Genomic DNA, 17,460 nt, shown 5'->3' with positions numbered 1-17,460 from the left:
AAAACACATGCATAAAAAAATGACTTTTAGCCATTTACTTGTTAGAGAAATCATTCTTTTTACGTCCAACCATAGACGTGATTTTATCATTACACCATAAACTCAGTTGACGAAAGGAAATCGTAAAAATCACAAATGAAGATGCCAAATGAATGTAGATGATGTATTTGTTACAAATGAATCGAATTTCAAAAATCAAAATCAAAAAAAGAAAATAAGAAACAGTTAAATCAGTCCATAAATAAGCTAGTAATCTCTCTCTCTCTCTCTATATATATACAGCAACCTGGTACTTATATAGACTGGTTTAAGCCCTACCTTTTCTTCAGGTTGCCAATCAAGCTCTCTGGAAAAAATCTCCCAAAAGAACCCAGATTTCGTATATTGGTCTTAATGCTTTGATTCCTGTTAATCTCAAGTAAAGAAACAAAGTGATTTTATGTTTTACGAATGAATCGGATTTTTAAATCGAAAAACAAAAGAAGGAACAGCTTACAGCTGTCGATCAGTTCATAAACAAGCTGGTAATTTTATATATATACAGCAAACTGGTATTATGGACTGATTCAAGCCTACCTTTTTGTACAACTGCCGATCAATTTCTCCAGGAAAATCTCCTGAAAGAACTCAGCTTTCGTACTCTACTCTTTCTATTGGCACCTAAAAATAAGAACAGATAAATTGAAAACTAAACAGGAGTAATGTAATGTTGTGCTGATTGTTTTCGAAACATATGTTTTCTGATTCCACATGCAGAAAAGGGGAAAATAAACAGCAATCCAATTCTGAGAGGCTTTGCTAAATGCGATATAAATGCTCCATTAATCTTAGCTTAGGGCTCAAAAGTGACACCTTTTAACCTTCCAGCATTATACAAAGCCCCTTCTGCAATAGGCCTCCATTGTTCTGCACACGAGAAGTTAATTCCAAGACCAACACTAAGTCCTCTCAAAAGATGTACTGTACGAAGAATCGAGAAGAGTTCCTCGGGGAAAGACTGCCATAGGCAAGAAAAAAATTGTTATCTACATTATTCAGACTCAGGTATGAGTACCAATATGGGCATAGGTCAAACACAGGTATAGCAATTCATTTTCCAAATTTTTCATGCATTTAGACAATCTTGGAGCATAGGTGTCAAACACGGATACTCCAAGAAAAACGAACAGTTGAAGCAATGTAGTTTGTTATGATCACTAGAAACTGTTATCTATCATCGATTGAGAAACTAATTGATGATAGATGAACAGACAAAGTTCATAAGACTAATGAGTACTTCAGAGTTCAGCAAAAAGCACAAACCGAGCAAGAACAGAAAATGGGGTTTTTTCGGGGGTCGGGACTGGGAAACTGTGGTGATTTAACTGTTTTATATAAGCCCTTACCTCTACAGCGATTTTCTTTATTGAAGAATCTTCAGAGAAAGGTTGCAGCATTACCACTCCGGGAGGTAGTTTCGTATCAAACATTGTTTGGGCCAAGCGAAGCAGTTCCTGTTGTTCATTCCCACAGTTGCTTACAGTACCTATCCCGAGTTCTCTAAAAGCAAGGACAATATAACATTATTGATCCCAGTTATTGGTTCAGATTGTCAGGATCACGATATCAAACCAATGCAAATATTATGTCATTCACACTTGAGTGCTAGTGTTGGATACCGTGTGAGTCTGGATATGCATTCGGCATGAACACTGAAAGTATTTCTAGACTATGTTATTTGGACTTGAATGTGAGTGTCAAATACGGGTATGTATCTAACACGGGTAAGGTTAAAATTCTTTTAAAAACTTTTTCTATGTATTTGGGGAGCACTGAAAGTCATATCCCCATATCCATATGACAAATATAAGTATCCAACACAAGTACTTTAAGAAAATGAAGAGTCCGATCAACATAGCATCTAAAACAATGAAGACTTGGAGTAATGTAGATTATTAAACCTCCCACTAGATTCATGTGGAACGCTCCAAAAATTGCCTATAATTCTTATTCTATTCAAAACTCATGTACCTATGTTTCTCAAACTCAAGTGTGCAAGTATAGGATATGAAAATGGGTCCAACATGGGTATATTAATTTTTTTTCTAAATTTTTCCATGCATGTGAAGGGTCATACCCCCAAACCTGTATCAGAAAATGTCTACTTCAAGAAAACGAAAAGTCGAAGTGACATGGCAGCCAACCAAACTCTATCTGTATTGAAAGGTTATCGAAAGCATGAATCGAAACTCAAAAGTTTACCTATAACTTTCCATTGCTTTTACAGGATCATTATCAGCTATGGCTAGAACCAAGTTAGCATATCCGAGCCTCAATTGGTCAGGCAGATCCTTCACTTGCCCGTAGTCCAGTAAAGCAACCTGGCTTATGGAGAAAAAGCAAACTGGTTAGTATGCTATATGCCTATATGGCAGATTATATATATGAATATGAGTTGGCAACAAAGGCTATAAAAGAATTAAAAGAAAACCAAAAATTTGTGATAGCCAACTTGCCTCTGAACCTTTACAGATCAATATATTCCCGGGATGGGGATCTGCATGGAAGAAACCACTCTTTAGTATCATCTGGCCATATGCTAGTGTCAAACTCTTAAGTATGTTCCTGCATTTACGACAAGTATTATTTTAAGCACTTTTTTATGCATTCCGAAAAAGCTAAGACGAAGGGAGAGGGAGAAACAGGAGCCATTTCTCGATAGGCGCAGAAATTTTCTTATTTTTCTCTTCCGAAAAAGGAGGAACAAAAACAACTTACTAAACCGAGGTGATAGACTCATAGCCCTTATAGATAACCCAATTAACATTATGCAACTTTTGAGGAGTAAGCAAAAAACAACTTACAAAGCAGTAATAGACTTGGAAGTCAGGAAACCAAACAGTTATACGTGGCTGATGAAATAACCAGACAGTTACATGCAATACCTCATGCTGATGTACAAGGATCAGTTTTTAACAGTAAAAATAGATGAAATTTATAACAAGAGGACCGGTTTGCCCATTGATCAAACGTACAGGGATTAATTTGCCTATTTTTTGAGTAGAGGGAGCAAAATGCAATCCAACCCTTAATACAAGGGTCTCCATAGCACTTTTACCCCAAACAAAGGGGTGGGGTTATATTCTCTAAATACCCTCCTAATACATGGAAATCTCAGAAAAAGTGAAACTACCCGTCAGACACATATCAGTGTCCGACATTCATACCTAAGTTCGAGTAAACATAGTTTAGGAAACCCAAAATGATAAGAGTCAAAGTCATCATAGTGGACATAAAGAACAATAAGAAGGAAAATATTAAGCAATAAGACCATATGGATGATAAAAGATTTTGGAGAAAATTTGATATCTGCAAAGTGGGAACTTAGTACTTACTGCTTTGCTGCTGCTGCCATCTTACCACCAGGATTAATCCCTCTTTTAGCCATTTCATCACCGAGTTTCAAGATCGGGATTCCATCGATATATTCCATCACTAAGACCCTCCTATTTAAACAGATAAACTTCGCATTACAGAAATGCCAGCATCAGTAATAAAGCAGTAATAGATGTTCATTAAGAGAAACAACATAAAATGTATCCACCATCTAGAAAACATGAATTAATGTATATACTATGTCAAAAATAGCGCAGAATTTAAATCAATATACTGTTTTAGCTAAGAGGTGATATCATTAGAAATAAAAGGCAAAAAGTAGGCCAAAATGCGGTAAAAGTATCATGGAGGCCCTTCTACTAGGAGTCAGATTGCATTTTGACCCCACTACTTAAAAAATGAACAAATTAGTCCCTGTTGGTTAGATTATAGAGTAAATTGGTCATTTCTATTAAAAATTTCATCCATTTCTACCGTTAAAAACTGGTGTGCTTAACGGAATAACCAGACAATAACATGTGACGTGCCACGTGTATCTCATCCTGGCATACATGGACAAGTTTTTAACCGTAGAAATGGATGAAATTTTTAACAGAAAGAACAGTTTGCTCTTTGATCTAACTTGCTCATTTTTTTAGTAGAAGGGGCAAAATGCAATCTAACTCCTAATACAGAGGCCTCCATGGTACTTTTACTGCTAGAACACAAAATTCTAAAAGCAAAACATGTAGATCCTCGTGCAATGACAGATGCATATTCAAACACATACACCTCTACAAGAAAGATGCAAAGTTACTGATTTATTGGTTCAATATGTCATTAAAAGATATCAGTATGAACTTGCCTTGAAGCCAAATCCCGAACCACTCTCGGAACTAGAACTGGGGATTTTCTGTTGTTCTCATATAAGAAATGGTGAATCCTCTCCATAGCATTGGCTTCTCTTAGAAAATCGAATTCATACCCAATCTTCAAAAGCACAAAGGATAAATAAATAACGACATCCAAAAGAAAAATGAAATGCAAATCATGCGGAATGGTACTCTTAATTTATGTAATCTAACGAGTATATAAAGCATAAGTCCAACCAACAAAGAGATCAAATCAACTTAATGGCTTGAGTTACAACCGTAAAAAATGATTATATATTCCATTAAAAGTCTTACCAACATGAATAAGTTGCAACCTTTTATCAGTTAGTAGATTATCCACCAATATTCGCTAATGGCCTAAGCGAATAAGATAAGCCATAAGGATAGAATTATATTCTAGTGACCGGAAATGATTCATTAGAAATTGATTAATGAGATGCAGTAGCCCTGGAAGCCCTCGACAGTGAAAATTAGTTTTTTTTCCCCCTCAAGAATGATCCTCCCTTATTCCTAAGTAAGAGACTCGTCATTCTTCAAATGTTTTCCTAGCCATTGTTATTAACCACTTAAAACGGCAAAAAGGTAAAAAAACAAAAAATAAAAAGAATATCGCCACCTGTGTTTCCATTTCTTTGGTAACAGAATACAAATCGAATTTGATATCTGTCTTTTGCATGTACAATGCAAATGCTTGCAAGTTACGGATGTCAGTCATCATCAGTTCTTGGATTCCAGGATGTTGAACCTGCCATAAACCTAATACTCAGAATCTCAAGGACATATAAGGCTTTAAAGTCATCTTTAACAAGACTTACTTTAAACAGTAACATCATTTTTAATGCTAAAAATCATCTTCAAGAGAACTTACCTTAACAACAACATCATTCTTATTGCCTTTGAGTCTTGCTAGATGAACCTATATAAGGTATATTCATAGGGATCTTATAAGCAAATGACTTAAAAAATAACAAGAAGAAACCGAATTATCAAAATGGTAACATTAAAGCTGCAAATGGACTCTATCCCGTTGTATGTAGGCAAGTTTGAAGCTTATTTAACAAAAATATTCGTTCTTTACCCGTTCTAAGTATCAAAATGCTTCAAATTTCAACACATACCCTTCCTAGCCTGCTCATATCAGCAGGATTTCGAGCTATGTAAAGAAATGGAAAATAGTACCTGTGCAATTGAAGCCGAACCAAGAGGATTTACATCAAACTTTTCAAAAATTTCGCTAATACTTTGACCCAACTCCTTCTCTAAAACACGTTGAACACCATCAAATGGTGTTGCAGGGGCTTGATCACACAAAGTAACAAGCTTTTTCACCCATGCAGCAGGGGCTAGGTCCGGCTTCCCAATAATTTGAGCAACCTAGTGTAACCAAAGTAACACATTTTCAATAAAAAAATAGAGATACCCTAAATCCAAATGAAGAACACCTATACACCCATTCTTCGAATGAACTGAAAAAAACAAAAAAGAAAAGACTTTATAGTTTTCCAAGAGCTAAGAACAGCCAAATTCAACAAAAGAAGCAATCAATAAGATATTCAAACAGTAAAAACAGACAAAATCCAATCTGAATTGAACAGTTTTTCACAGCAAAACTGAAGTCCATGTCGATTCGACCCTTAAAATGGAGATATGACCGTCTAAGGACCCTCTAAATACATGAAAAAGCTTAGCAAAAATGAATATATCAGCTCATATCCGACATTCACACTCGATTACTAGTAATATTAACTCAAGCTAAGAAAAAAAAGGGGTTAAAAAACAATTGGGATTAAAAGGTAGTGGAAATCGAACTACCTTAAGGAAGAACCCACCAAGGTCAGAACACATAGCATAAATCTTATCAGCAGCAAGCTCATGCTGTCTTTCCCACATTGCATGTTGTTTTTGAACATCCTTCACGAAACTCACCCGGACTTGAAACACCTTTCAACAATCACCCATCAACCCAAATTTCAGTCAGATTAAGAAAAATAAAGAAAGCCCACCAAAGGCCATATATATGTATATGTATATATATAATAGAGATAGATAGAGAGAGAGAGAGAGAGAGAGAGAGAGAGAGAGAGAGAGAGAGAGAGAGAGAAGAGTAAGAGAGGGACCTTGTAGCCAGTATAAATATCAGCAGCTCGAACCCAGAATTGAAATGAACGATGCCATGGTCTCAAATGAAGAGAAACCTTCTCTTGAATCTCTTTGAAATCAAAACGAGAAGCTATACCACTCATTTTCTCTCCCACTTCTACAAGAAGAAGAAGAATTCAGCAACGTCTTTTAGTTTCTCATTCTTAGACCATTAAAGGAAAAAAAGAAAAAAGCTGAAACAGAGAGAGAAGAAGAAGAACAGTGACGAGAGTTTCAGGGGAAAAAAAAGAGAGAGAGAAACCCTTTGAATAAAGATAAAAAAGAAAAAAGAAAAATAGTAGGAATTATGAAAGATAAATTGTGGCTTAGAAGCCAAAGAAAATGCGATTTGGGTTATCCAATGCAATGCTTTATATGTGTGTAAGTGGGGGGAAATGCAAATGCAAGTAGTGAAGAAACAACGGCCGCTAAGCTAGCTTTTGTGTGGCTTTCAACTGCCTGGTCTTTGCTTCTGGGCTTGTTTTTCGATTTTCTTTTCTTCGAATAAAGAATTAAAGATATATCTTTTTTATTTGAGATGGAGAATTGTGTAATGGGATAAGATGTTCTCTGAGAGGAAGTTAATTTGAGATGGATTGAGTTGAGTCCAGCTTCAGTTTTAAGTGCTTTATTGCTCAATTATTCAAATCTGAATTTACCCTTTAATTAAATTACCTTAACATAGGCGGATAATTGAATAATAATTAATATAAAAATCATTTTGATTGAAATGACAAGTTTGGTTTAAATGATACAACATACATATTTTTATTACTAAATTATTAATATGAGTGAATCAAATATTACACAATCTCTTGTTCACAGAAAATATTAAGATGTACGTTTTAAAGGGGAAAAGAATATTAGCTAAATCTGTGGTCCTCAAACATTCAGACCAAACACGAAGTAAATAAAACAATAATACTCTGAATTGAGTATTATAATGGATAGCGATACTAATTTAATTTGTATTAAACACTAAAAATACTCCACTCTATTAAACTTTGCCATGAGTGATAACCTCTGTGTGTTTCGTTACTGAAATAGACATTTTAGAAAAAAGAAATTATGATTTTTTTAAAAGTTTGTTAAATTTTAAAACATTTTTTATTATTTTTCTGAATTTTTATGAAATATAGTGCCACTAAAATTTTAAAGATTCAGTCATCTTTTCCATCTAAAAGAATTCAGAGGAAAAGTGGCAAAAAAAAAAAAACTTCACAAAATCAAAACTTAATTTTGACTAGGTAAACAAAGGAAACTTTAACTCGATTTTTAATCTCAAATTCAAGAGCGAAATTCAATCAAGCTCGAGCCTTATACCCCAGCCACAATCATCAAGATACCCAGAACAATAAGAAACCAATAGATAATTTTTTAGGAAACTCAGTAGCATCACATTCATTGGCCTAGAAACCAGAAAATGAAAAAAGAAAAAAGGGAAAGAAATGTATATAAAAAATCATGCATGAAAGAAACATCTAAAAGGATAACTTTGCGTTTCCATATTTCATTGAACTTCGAAAGTGTTGGTTTATCCGTTTCTAAATCAGAAGAAATGCTTAACTGATTTATAGATCAATAACGCGAGACAACTTCTGGATCCGGTTTAATAAGAAGTCTCCTTGTTTAATGGTTGCCTGGTAGAGCGCATTCTTTGCATCAGGGCGGTTAGTTTCAAGAACACCGGCAACCTTGTCGATCTTGCAATGAAGCTTCCCTGCGGCAATAAAACGTGATAGCTCCCTGGAATCATGGAGAAGAGAAACAAAACGATCATGCCACGGCAAGCAATGTAATACTTCCGAAAAGCCACGCCATTGGATATAATCACTTACAGATCAATGAACTCCACGGTCACCCCAAAAGCCTTTGCCATGGCTTCAATGGTAACACTCTTGTAGGATTCCAGAAATTGAGAGTAAACAACAGTTCTAACCTCCCTCATGTAAAACCGGAAATGTGGATGCAAATAACGGTCCAACTTTATCTGTTCGGTCAGACCAGCTGAGATATAATTCCAAACAAATTGATCAATGAAAGAAGTTTTAGATATTGGGTTCAAAGTGATAATTCTATAGCTATACATACCGAATGCTAAGAAGAATGATTTGTACTGACAATCATAAAGAGAGTTTAAAAATTCCGAAAGATTTGGTATTTTTCTGATGACAGTCAAGATCTCAGGAGCATCAACGACCTGTAACATTTAGCCATCAGTAACTTTGCCTGGCCTAAATAGGAAGTGACACAAGTCATAGGACAAGTTTGAGGAAAAACTCTGAAATACCTTTTGTTTAAGGGAAACTCTATCCAACGATATGATGCTCGTAAGCACGGTGTAAAATATGAATGTCTCATAAGGGAAAAGTTCGTAAGTTGTGAAGGTTGAAATGGAACCCAAAAATAGATCGGTTGCCTTTTTAAAATTCCGAGTGGCCATGCAATATAAGCCTTCGTAGACCTTCAAACGGTTCTTCCTCTCCCAGTCACCACCTTCTTCAAATAAACTAGCATCAAAATAGGAGCAACGACGAGTGAAAACGCATACATCTCAAATTATGCAAAAGCTAGAATTAATGGATATTATTAATAAATATGATTACATACTTTTTTGCTTTATCAATGCTTTTGGAAATAAGATCGAAATCCATGTAGAAAAAACCAATCTGCAAAGTATAGAACACCAAGTCCATCTTTTGCCCAACAGCAACTGTCTTGGTTTCCGTCAACTTAAGTTGCTCCAATGCTTTCTCCTAGATTGAGATAAACATAAGTCAAGATGAAAAATATAGCACTCAAGCATAACTCAACGAGAAGACATCACCTTCAAGAGCAATAAACAACAACTATTATTACCTTATCACCTATCCGAATGTAATATAAGGATTTAGCTAAATGTGCTTCTCGAACTTCACTTTCACCCAAGTTTTCTTCAGCATCAGCAATCCTATAATGCCAAAAACAGGTTCGGTAAAACAAAAACAAAAATTCATCAGATATCAACATGTGTTTCTTTACTTTCTCAAGGAGGGGATTGCAGCGGGTCAGAGGGTTAAAAAGCTGCAGAGACATAGTTGAAGTGCAAGAGTTTCAGAAGAAATTAAGCCCCTATTATCGTCCATACACTATAGCATTCATCATTGATTATCATCAATTTTACATTGACTCAGATGAGTCGGAATTAGGTATATGTCACACACGGTTATGTTCAATTTTTTTCCAAGTTTTTATACACATTTGGAGGGTCCATGGAGAATCATATCTCAGACTCATGTTTGAATACATGTCGGACACTAGTATTTCAATCAAAATGAAGAGTTAACATAGGACATAAACAATTATTTTCTTCCATGTCGCTCTGACTCTTTTAACTTTCCATGAAATACTCGTGTCGATTGCATATTCAAACATTGTCATGGAAATATGATATCCCACCAAATATGTAAAAATAACTTAGGAAAAACTCAATATATCCATGTTCGACTCACCTTGTACCCAAGTCCGAGTAACATAACGTTTCTTTGTGTTAAAGAGGAACATTCAACTCATACCTATTTACCTCAGCCGTATTTCATCAACAGCATAAATCGCTCCAGCATTTCATAGACATAAATATAGTAAATGTTTTCATTCCAAACAAGACACCATAACAAAAAAGCACCTCTCGAAGTAACCATTCTTAAACAAAAATGTTTAATCAAAGAAAATAAAATAAAAATAAAATCCACCCCCCCCCAAAACACTATAATTAAAATCTCAGTATTTGAAAACCTAATTCATTCAGAATCTGTGTCTCTTTAGACCAAAAGTTCTACATTGTATTCTCATTATCAGACAAATGAAAAAAAACCCTAACAAAATTAAACCAGAATCCCTAAAACCTATGATACATTTCAGATCAATCCTAAGTAATCAGTAACAAACAGGAGAAGAAAAATTGAAGAAACTAAATAAAATCTCACTTCTCGTCGAGCTTCTTAATCTCCTCCTCATTCTTGGCACGCATCGAGTCCAAAACGTCCTGATCCAGCTCCACCACTTTATCGGCAGCTAGGGTTTCATAATACGGAGCCATTTCTACAACCACCACAGCCATGAAGAAAACACGAGAAGCATTAATGCTAGAGTTGAACCAAAATAACTGAGTCGGGAAAAATAAAGAGAAGAGTTGAATCGGGTGAGTTACCATTGGATTTGACCGAGATGAGGACTTCATCCTTGAGACGGACCTTCTCGATGTCAGGGACATCTGGATGCTTGAGGAGGAAGACGTTGTGACCAAGGATGAGTTGCTGTGATTGCTGATTTCCGTCTTGCGCGTCCATTGGTGAGTCGGATTGAGTGAGCACTGAGTTGGAATGGAACGAGTAGCTTCTCCTTTTTTACTTTGCTTGGGAAAGGGGAAAATCATAACATAGGCTTCGTCGCAGGGATGGGAATATTGCACTTTTTTTAGTTTGGGGTCAAATTCTGTATTTAGTCCTTGTACTATATGTAAATTTTTAATTTAATCTCTATACTCTAATTTAATCAATTTTACTCCCAACTCAAACCATTATGATTAACTCCATCAAGATAAATTCTATTATTTGTCTCGTAGTATAAATAAGTTATGGATTTAACCTCTGTTTTTTTTTCATCACTTTTAATCTTTATATTATACTTTTGAGTTTCAAAATTTTCCTCTAACAACAATTAAATCTATTAACTAAAATGATATATATTATGAAAATAAAAAAGTTGATGTATTATTACTAAAATTTAAAAATAACATAATTTAACTTAACATATTTAATATTTGCGATTAAGATAAATTATCAAATAATTGAATGATTTTATTTAGTGACTATTTTGAGAATATGACTAAATTGATAAAAATAAATAAAGTGACCACAATAAAAACAACCTTATTTTAAAATGATTAACGGTGTAACATCAAAGCCAAATAATACATTTGTCGTTACCCAAGCTTTATCCGATACAAATTTGACTCGTCAAGTAGAACAAACTAGCTAACTTATGTCATTCATTTAGCCTTATCGAAAGCATGCTAAAGGAATGAGTTATTCATAAAAGTCCAATGGCTCATTTAATAGTTGACAAAATTGGAATACAAATATTAGAGATAAAAATGAGTTTTAAAAAAAATATTTCCATTTAAAATAGAGACAGTAAAATATCTGGTAATATTTGAACATTGACTAATATTTAAGTGGTCTAACTATAACTAAATTTAAGTGGTACCATATTCCTATGTTTATGACCTATAAACTTTAAGTTAAAGGTTTAAACTTTACAAAACAAAGATGCTCACATTTTTATGGTAGGCGGTCATGTACCACACACATTTTGATCTGAGCGAGTCTTCTATTTTGTTGAACCAATCACCTTTTTAGCGAGTCTTCTATTTTGTTGAACCAATCACCTTTTTAGGTAGCCTTAGGTATTTTTAGCTCAATACAAAGTTAAAAGACAAAACCAATTCATTGAGAAATCCATCGGTTTCAAATGACAATTTTAAAATTTCTTTAGAAATAGCTGACCTCTTCTCATCGTAAACAATTTTTAAGCTCTAAATATTCAAGGCTCAATTGCAGCTCAATTTATTTTCTAAGTATATAATATGTTAATTTTTATTTTATAAAGTATGTAATTTATATCATATAAAAAATAAATTTATCATACTATAATATAACTATTAAAAAATAATATATCATTTATGTTTAAAATTTTAAAAATATATAATTAATAAAAAGTATATTTTGAATACAAATTAAAAAACAATATATGAATTGATGTAATCAAACTTGAATTAGTTAATTGCAAATATAAATCAGATTAAAAAAAATTCAAAAAAATTTAAAACTTATATCTCGGATAAACTCATATAGGAAAGGATAAACTCAAATAGCAAGAACAATATAAGCTTGGCAGAATTTTGCTCGAAGATTTTTATTAAAATCGTATTAAATTGGAATTTAATTTATTATTTTAAATAATATAAATTTTGATTAACAATCTATAATCTATACAATATAATATTTAATATATATAAAAATATGAATTTTGAAAATTTATTGAACTAACGAGAATATCTTTTATTTTTTATCATATTATTAAATTTTCATTTAAAAATAATTATAACATTTAATTTAAAATTATTAATTAAAAAGTTGAAATAAAATAGAATCTATGATAATTATACATTTAAAAATAATTATAATTATAATTTAAATTATAATTATTAATTTAAAAAGTTATTATAAATTTTAATAGAATTATTATTTGAATAAAAATCTAAGCACAAAATAAATGAAAAAAACTTGTAACACTTATAATTATAATTTTCAATTATTAGTTAAATTTTGTTGATAAATTATGTTAATTTTATTTATGTAAAATAGAGTTATTGCTTGAATAGAATTCTAAACATATTAATTATCACTTAATTTATATTAAAATTAATTATGATAATATTTTATTATTTTAAATAATATTAATTTGCATTAATTACATAAAGTGTGTTATATTGCATGTTGAATATGTTAAAATGTTTTAATTATTATTTAAATTTTTTTATTATAATATTTCAATTGACAAGTTAATATGTTTTAATTATTCAATAATTAAAATAAGAGATATCACTTTATATTCATTACTATAATTAAAATATAGTATTTAAAAATTAATCAAATTACGGGGGTTAAATATAAATTCAGATCAATTAACTCGAATTAAATTCATAACAATCTCTGTCGGCCCGGCCCATATTCCCTTGGACTATACATTATCTGCCATTCATTATACACGGGTGTTTTAGTAGGATTTCTCATCATTTTACCGCCAATCTTTTAATGCGATAAGCTAAGTTCTGTGTTAACATTAATGGAAGACAATTAATAATGGTTGCCATTAACATTAATGGGAGACAATCAATAATGACAACCACCAACTTTGGAAAAGTGGCAAGGGATAATTTTTTTTTGGTCCTTGAGATAATGGGCTATTTATTGTTTGGTCCTTGAACCTCAACTATAAATAGGCCTTCTCATTTCTCATTTCAATTCATCCCAACCAATCTTTCTCTCTTAGTTTTCTCTCTTCTCCCATTTGAGAATTCTTAAGGAATTCTATTTGTTTGTAATATTTTGGAGATAGTAAAGTTATCATCTGGTGTTAGTGCCCGAGGACGTAGGTATAATTTACCGAACCTCGTTAAAACTCTTATGTTCTTTTTGTCCTATTTTTCTTTCAATATTTGAGGGTATAATAGTAGTATTTAATTGTGCTATTAAATTACTATAGAAGGGATATTCTGACTAAGGAAAGACTTGGTATTTAAGAGATCCATGTGATCCACCTCTCTTCCCTGGGAATTGAACTTTGTGTGACTTTTTTAGTACAATAATTTACACGCTTCCGACCCTATTGGAACAACAAGTGGTATCAGAGCCGAAGGTTAATCGTAGTATGCTCTGTGGTTGCAGTTTAAACTGATCTTCTACATCAGAAAAGATTTCCTTAGGTATATTGAAAGATTATGGAGAAAACGGTCGGTGTAGGAGCTTTAACATCGTCCATGTGGACAAGACCGACAATTGCAAATGCAAGATTGGCCGTGGAGATCTTTGATGGCACGGGCCATTTTGGTATGTGGCAAAGTGAGGTTCTAGATGCCCTTTTTCAGCAGGGTCTAGACATTGCCATTGATGAAGAGAAACCAGATGATGTACAGGAGAAAGATTGGAAGGCGATCAATCGGTTGGCATGTGGCACAATTCGATCATGCCTTTCTCGAGAGCAGAGGTATGCTTTTTCAAAGGAGACTTCTGCAAATAAGTTGTGGGTGGCACTTGAAGAAAAATTTTTGAAGAAAAACAGTCAAAATAAGCTCCACTTGAAGAAAAGACTGTTTCGCTTCACATACGTCCCAAGTACCACAATGAATGATCACATCACCAAATTTAATCAGTTAGTCACTGATTTGCTGAATATGGATGAGACATTCAAAGATGAAGATTTGGCTTTGATGCTGTTGGGGTCACTTCCTGAGGAGTTTGAGTTCCTAGAAACTACTCTACTTCATGGCAGGAGTGATATATCTCTGAGCGAAGTCTGTGCGGCCTTATACAGTTATGAACAGAGAAAGAATGACAAACAGAAAAACTCAATCAGAGATACAGAAGCTTTAGTAGTCCGAGGTCGTTCATACACTCGGAAGAAAACTCAAAAGGGGAGATCAAAGTCAAAGTCCAGACTCGGGAAAGATGAATGTGCTTTTTGTCATGAGAAAGGCCACTGGAAGAAAAATTGTCCAAAGCTGAAGAATAAGGGAAAAGCTGTTGTAGATGCTTGTGTTGCAAAGCATGATACAGTGACTCTGAACTATCACTGGTTGCATCATCATCGTCGTTCCATTCAGATGAGTGGATATTGGATTCGGGTTGTACCTATCATATGTCCCCTAACCGGGAGTAGTTCTCTGATTTAGTAGAACTAAATGGAGGAGTTGTTTATATGGGCAATGACAATGCCTGTAAAACTGTTGGGATAGGTTCAATCTAATTAAAGAATCAAGATGGATCAACCAGAGTTCTGACTGATGTTCGGTACGTGCCCAGTTTGAAGAAAAATCTCATCTCATTGGGAGCCTTGGAATCCAATGGTTCAGTTGTTACTATGAGAGATGGGGTTTTGAAAGTGACATCTGGCGCACTTGTGATATTGAAGGGCATCAGGAAAAATAACTTGTATTACTACCAAGGTAGTACAGTTATTGGAGCAGTCGCTGCAGCTTCCGGCAACAAAGAATTGGACTCAATACAGTTGTGGCATATGAAGTTGGGACATGCCAGCGAAAAATCCTTACAAATTCTGGCAAAGCAAGGATTGTTGAAAGGTGCAAAGGCTTGCAAATTAAAATTTCGCGAGCATTGTGTTCTGGGAAAGCAAAAGAGAGTGAAATTCGGCACTGCTATCCATAATACAAAAGTTATTTTAGAATATGTTCACTCAGATGTGTGGGGGCCTTCCAAGACACCTTCATTGGGAGGAAAACACTACTTTGTTACTTTTGTTGATGACTTTTCCAGAAGAGTTTGGGTGTATACCATGAGAACTAAGGATGAAGTGCTTAGAGTTTTTCTTAAATGGAAAACTATGATCGAAAACCAGACTGGCAAGAAAATCAAACGGCTTAGGACGGACAATGGAGGGGAATATAAAAGTGATCCGTTCTTCAATGTGTGCCAAGAGTATGGTATTGTTCGACACTTCACAGTTAGGGATACACCACAGCAGAATGGATTGGCAGAGCGTATGAATCGAACATTGCTGGAGAAAGTTCGATGTATGTTGTCCAATGCTGGGTTGGGCAAGCAATTTTGGGCTGAGGCTGTGACATACGCTGGCCATCTTGTTAATCGTTTGCCATCATCTGCATTAGAAAGAAAAACTCCTATGGAGGTATGGTCTGGAAAACCGGCTACAGATTATGATTCCTTGCATGTGTTTGGAACCACTGCATATTACCATGTGAAGGAGTCAAAGTTAGATCCGAGGGTAAAGAAAGCTTTCTTTATGGGAATCACTTCTGGAGTGAAGGGATTTCATCTTTGGTGCTTAAGCACAAAGAAAATGATCTGTAGCAGAGATGTTACCTTTGATGAATCTGCCACATTGAAAAAGGTAGCAGATAAAGATATTCAGACGAGCAATACTCCACAGCAGGTGGAGTGTACTCCAAAACAGGTGGAGTTTGAGCAGATGGGGATTTGCCCAGTTAATAAGTCTAATTCTTCAGCCACAATGGAGGAATTAGAGGTTAAAGAGGTTCTGACCCAAGAACCACTAAGTACACCAGAACCAGTTGCAGTTGCAAGGCCACGGAGAGAAATTCGTAAACCTGCTCGATTTACTGATATGGTGGCCTACGCCCTTCCCGTTGTTGATGCTATTCCTATCACTTATCAAGAAGCAATGCAAAGCTTAGAAAGTGATAAATGGAAAAGTGCCATGGATGAAGAAATGCAGTCTCTCCGGAAGAACAATACTTGGGAGTTGGCGCAATTACCGAAAGGTAAAAGGGCAATCGGATGCAAGTGGGTATTCGCAAAGAAAGATGGATCTCCTAGCAAGAAGGATATTCGCTACAAGGCAAGATTGGTAGCTAAAGGCTACGCTCAGAAGGAGGGAATTGACTACAATGATGTATTTTCCCCTGTTGTGAAGCATTCCTCCATTAGAATTTTGTTGGCCTTGGTAGCACAGTTGAATTTGGAGCTAGCTCAACTTGATGTTAAGACGGCTTTCTTGCATGGTGAGTTAGAAGAGGAGATCTATATGACTCAGCCCGAAGGATACACAGATGCTGGTGGTAGAAATTGGGTTTGTAAGCTGAACAAATCGCTATATGGATTGAAGCAATCCCCGAGGCAGTGGTACAAGCGATTTGATAGCTTTATGAGAAGGCAGAAGTACACAAGAAGCAAATATGACAATTGTGTATATTTGCAGAAGCTGCATGACGGATCTTTCATTTATCTACTCTTGTATGTTGATGATATGTTAATCGCTTCGAAGAGCCAAAATGAGATAGATAAGCTGAAGGCTCAGTTGAATCAAGAGTTCGAGATGAAAGATCTAGGTGAGGCCAAGAAGATTCTCGGCATGGAGATAAGTAGAGATAGACCGAGAGGCAAGCTCTGTTTAAATCAGAAGCAATATCTGAAAAAGGTATTACAATGTTTTGGTGTAAATGAAAACACAAAACATGTAAGTACCCCACTTGCTTCTCATTTGAAACTTAGTGCTCAATTATCTCCGAAAACTGAAGAAGAAAGAGAATATATGGCGAAAGTCCCATATGCTAATGCAGTTGGGAGTTTGATGTATGCGATGGTGTGTACGAGGCCTGACATTTCACAAGCTGTTGGAGTTGTGAGCAGGTATATGCATGATCCTGGAAAAGGACATTGGCAAGCTGTGAAATGGATTCTACGGTATCTTCGAAAAACCGTAGATGTTGGTTTAATTTTTGAACAGGATGAAGCACTTGGTCAGTTTGTAGTTG

General features: G+C 34.6%; 2 protein-coding genes across 2 annotated transcripts; both read right to left on the bottom strand.

Annotated features, from left to right (window-relative positions):
- Positions 1-106: 106 nt before the first annotated feature.
- LOC107931471 (aarF domain-containing protein kinase 1) lies at positions 107-6,974 on the bottom strand. The gene is made up of 14 exons (XM_016863356.2): positions 6,810-6,974; positions 6,365-6,504; positions 6,060-6,188; positions 5,427-5,621; positions 5,116-5,163; positions 4,864-4,992; positions 4,220-4,344; positions 3,375-3,485; positions 2,496-2,604; positions 2,242-2,360; positions 1,386-1,539; positions 853-997; positions 577-660; positions 107-405 (listed from the first exon to the last, which is right to left on the bottom strand). The coding sequence occupies exons 2-13, from the start codon at positions 6,488-6,490 to the stop codon at positions 596-598; spliced, it is 1,455 nt and encodes a 484-aa protein (XP_016718845.2). The 5' UTR covers positions 6,491-6,504; positions 6,810-6,974; the 3' UTR covers positions 107-405; positions 577-595.
- Positions 6,975-7,729: 755 nt separating this feature from the next.
- On the bottom strand, positions 7,730-10,849 carry LOC107931472 (26S proteasome non-ATPase regulatory subunit 6 homolog). Its single transcript, XM_016863357.2, has 8 exons — positions 10,576-10,849; positions 10,352-10,466; positions 9,246-9,336; positions 8,997-9,142; positions 8,677-8,896; positions 8,478-8,586; positions 8,225-8,393; positions 7,730-8,132 (listed from the first exon to the last, which is right to left on the bottom strand). The coding sequence occupies exons 1-8, from the start codon at positions 10,712-10,714 to the stop codon at positions 7,958-7,960; spliced, it is 1,164 nt and encodes a 387-aa protein (XP_016718846.2). The 5' UTR covers positions 10,715-10,849; the 3' UTR covers positions 7,730-7,957.
- Between the last annotated feature and the right edge of the window lie 6,611 nt (positions 10,850-17,460).

Source organism: Gossypium hirsutum, chromosome D09, assembly GCF_007990345.1.
Source record: "Gossypium hirsutum isolate 1008001.06 chromosome D09, Gossypium_hirsutum_v2.1, whole genome shotgun sequence".
Lineage (NCBI taxonomy): Eukaryota > Viridiplantae > Streptophyta > Magnoliopsida > Malvales > Malvaceae > Gossypium > Gossypium hirsutum.
Note: the sequence above shows the minus strand (reverse complement) of the source record. Positions and strands in the feature narration are given on the sequence as shown.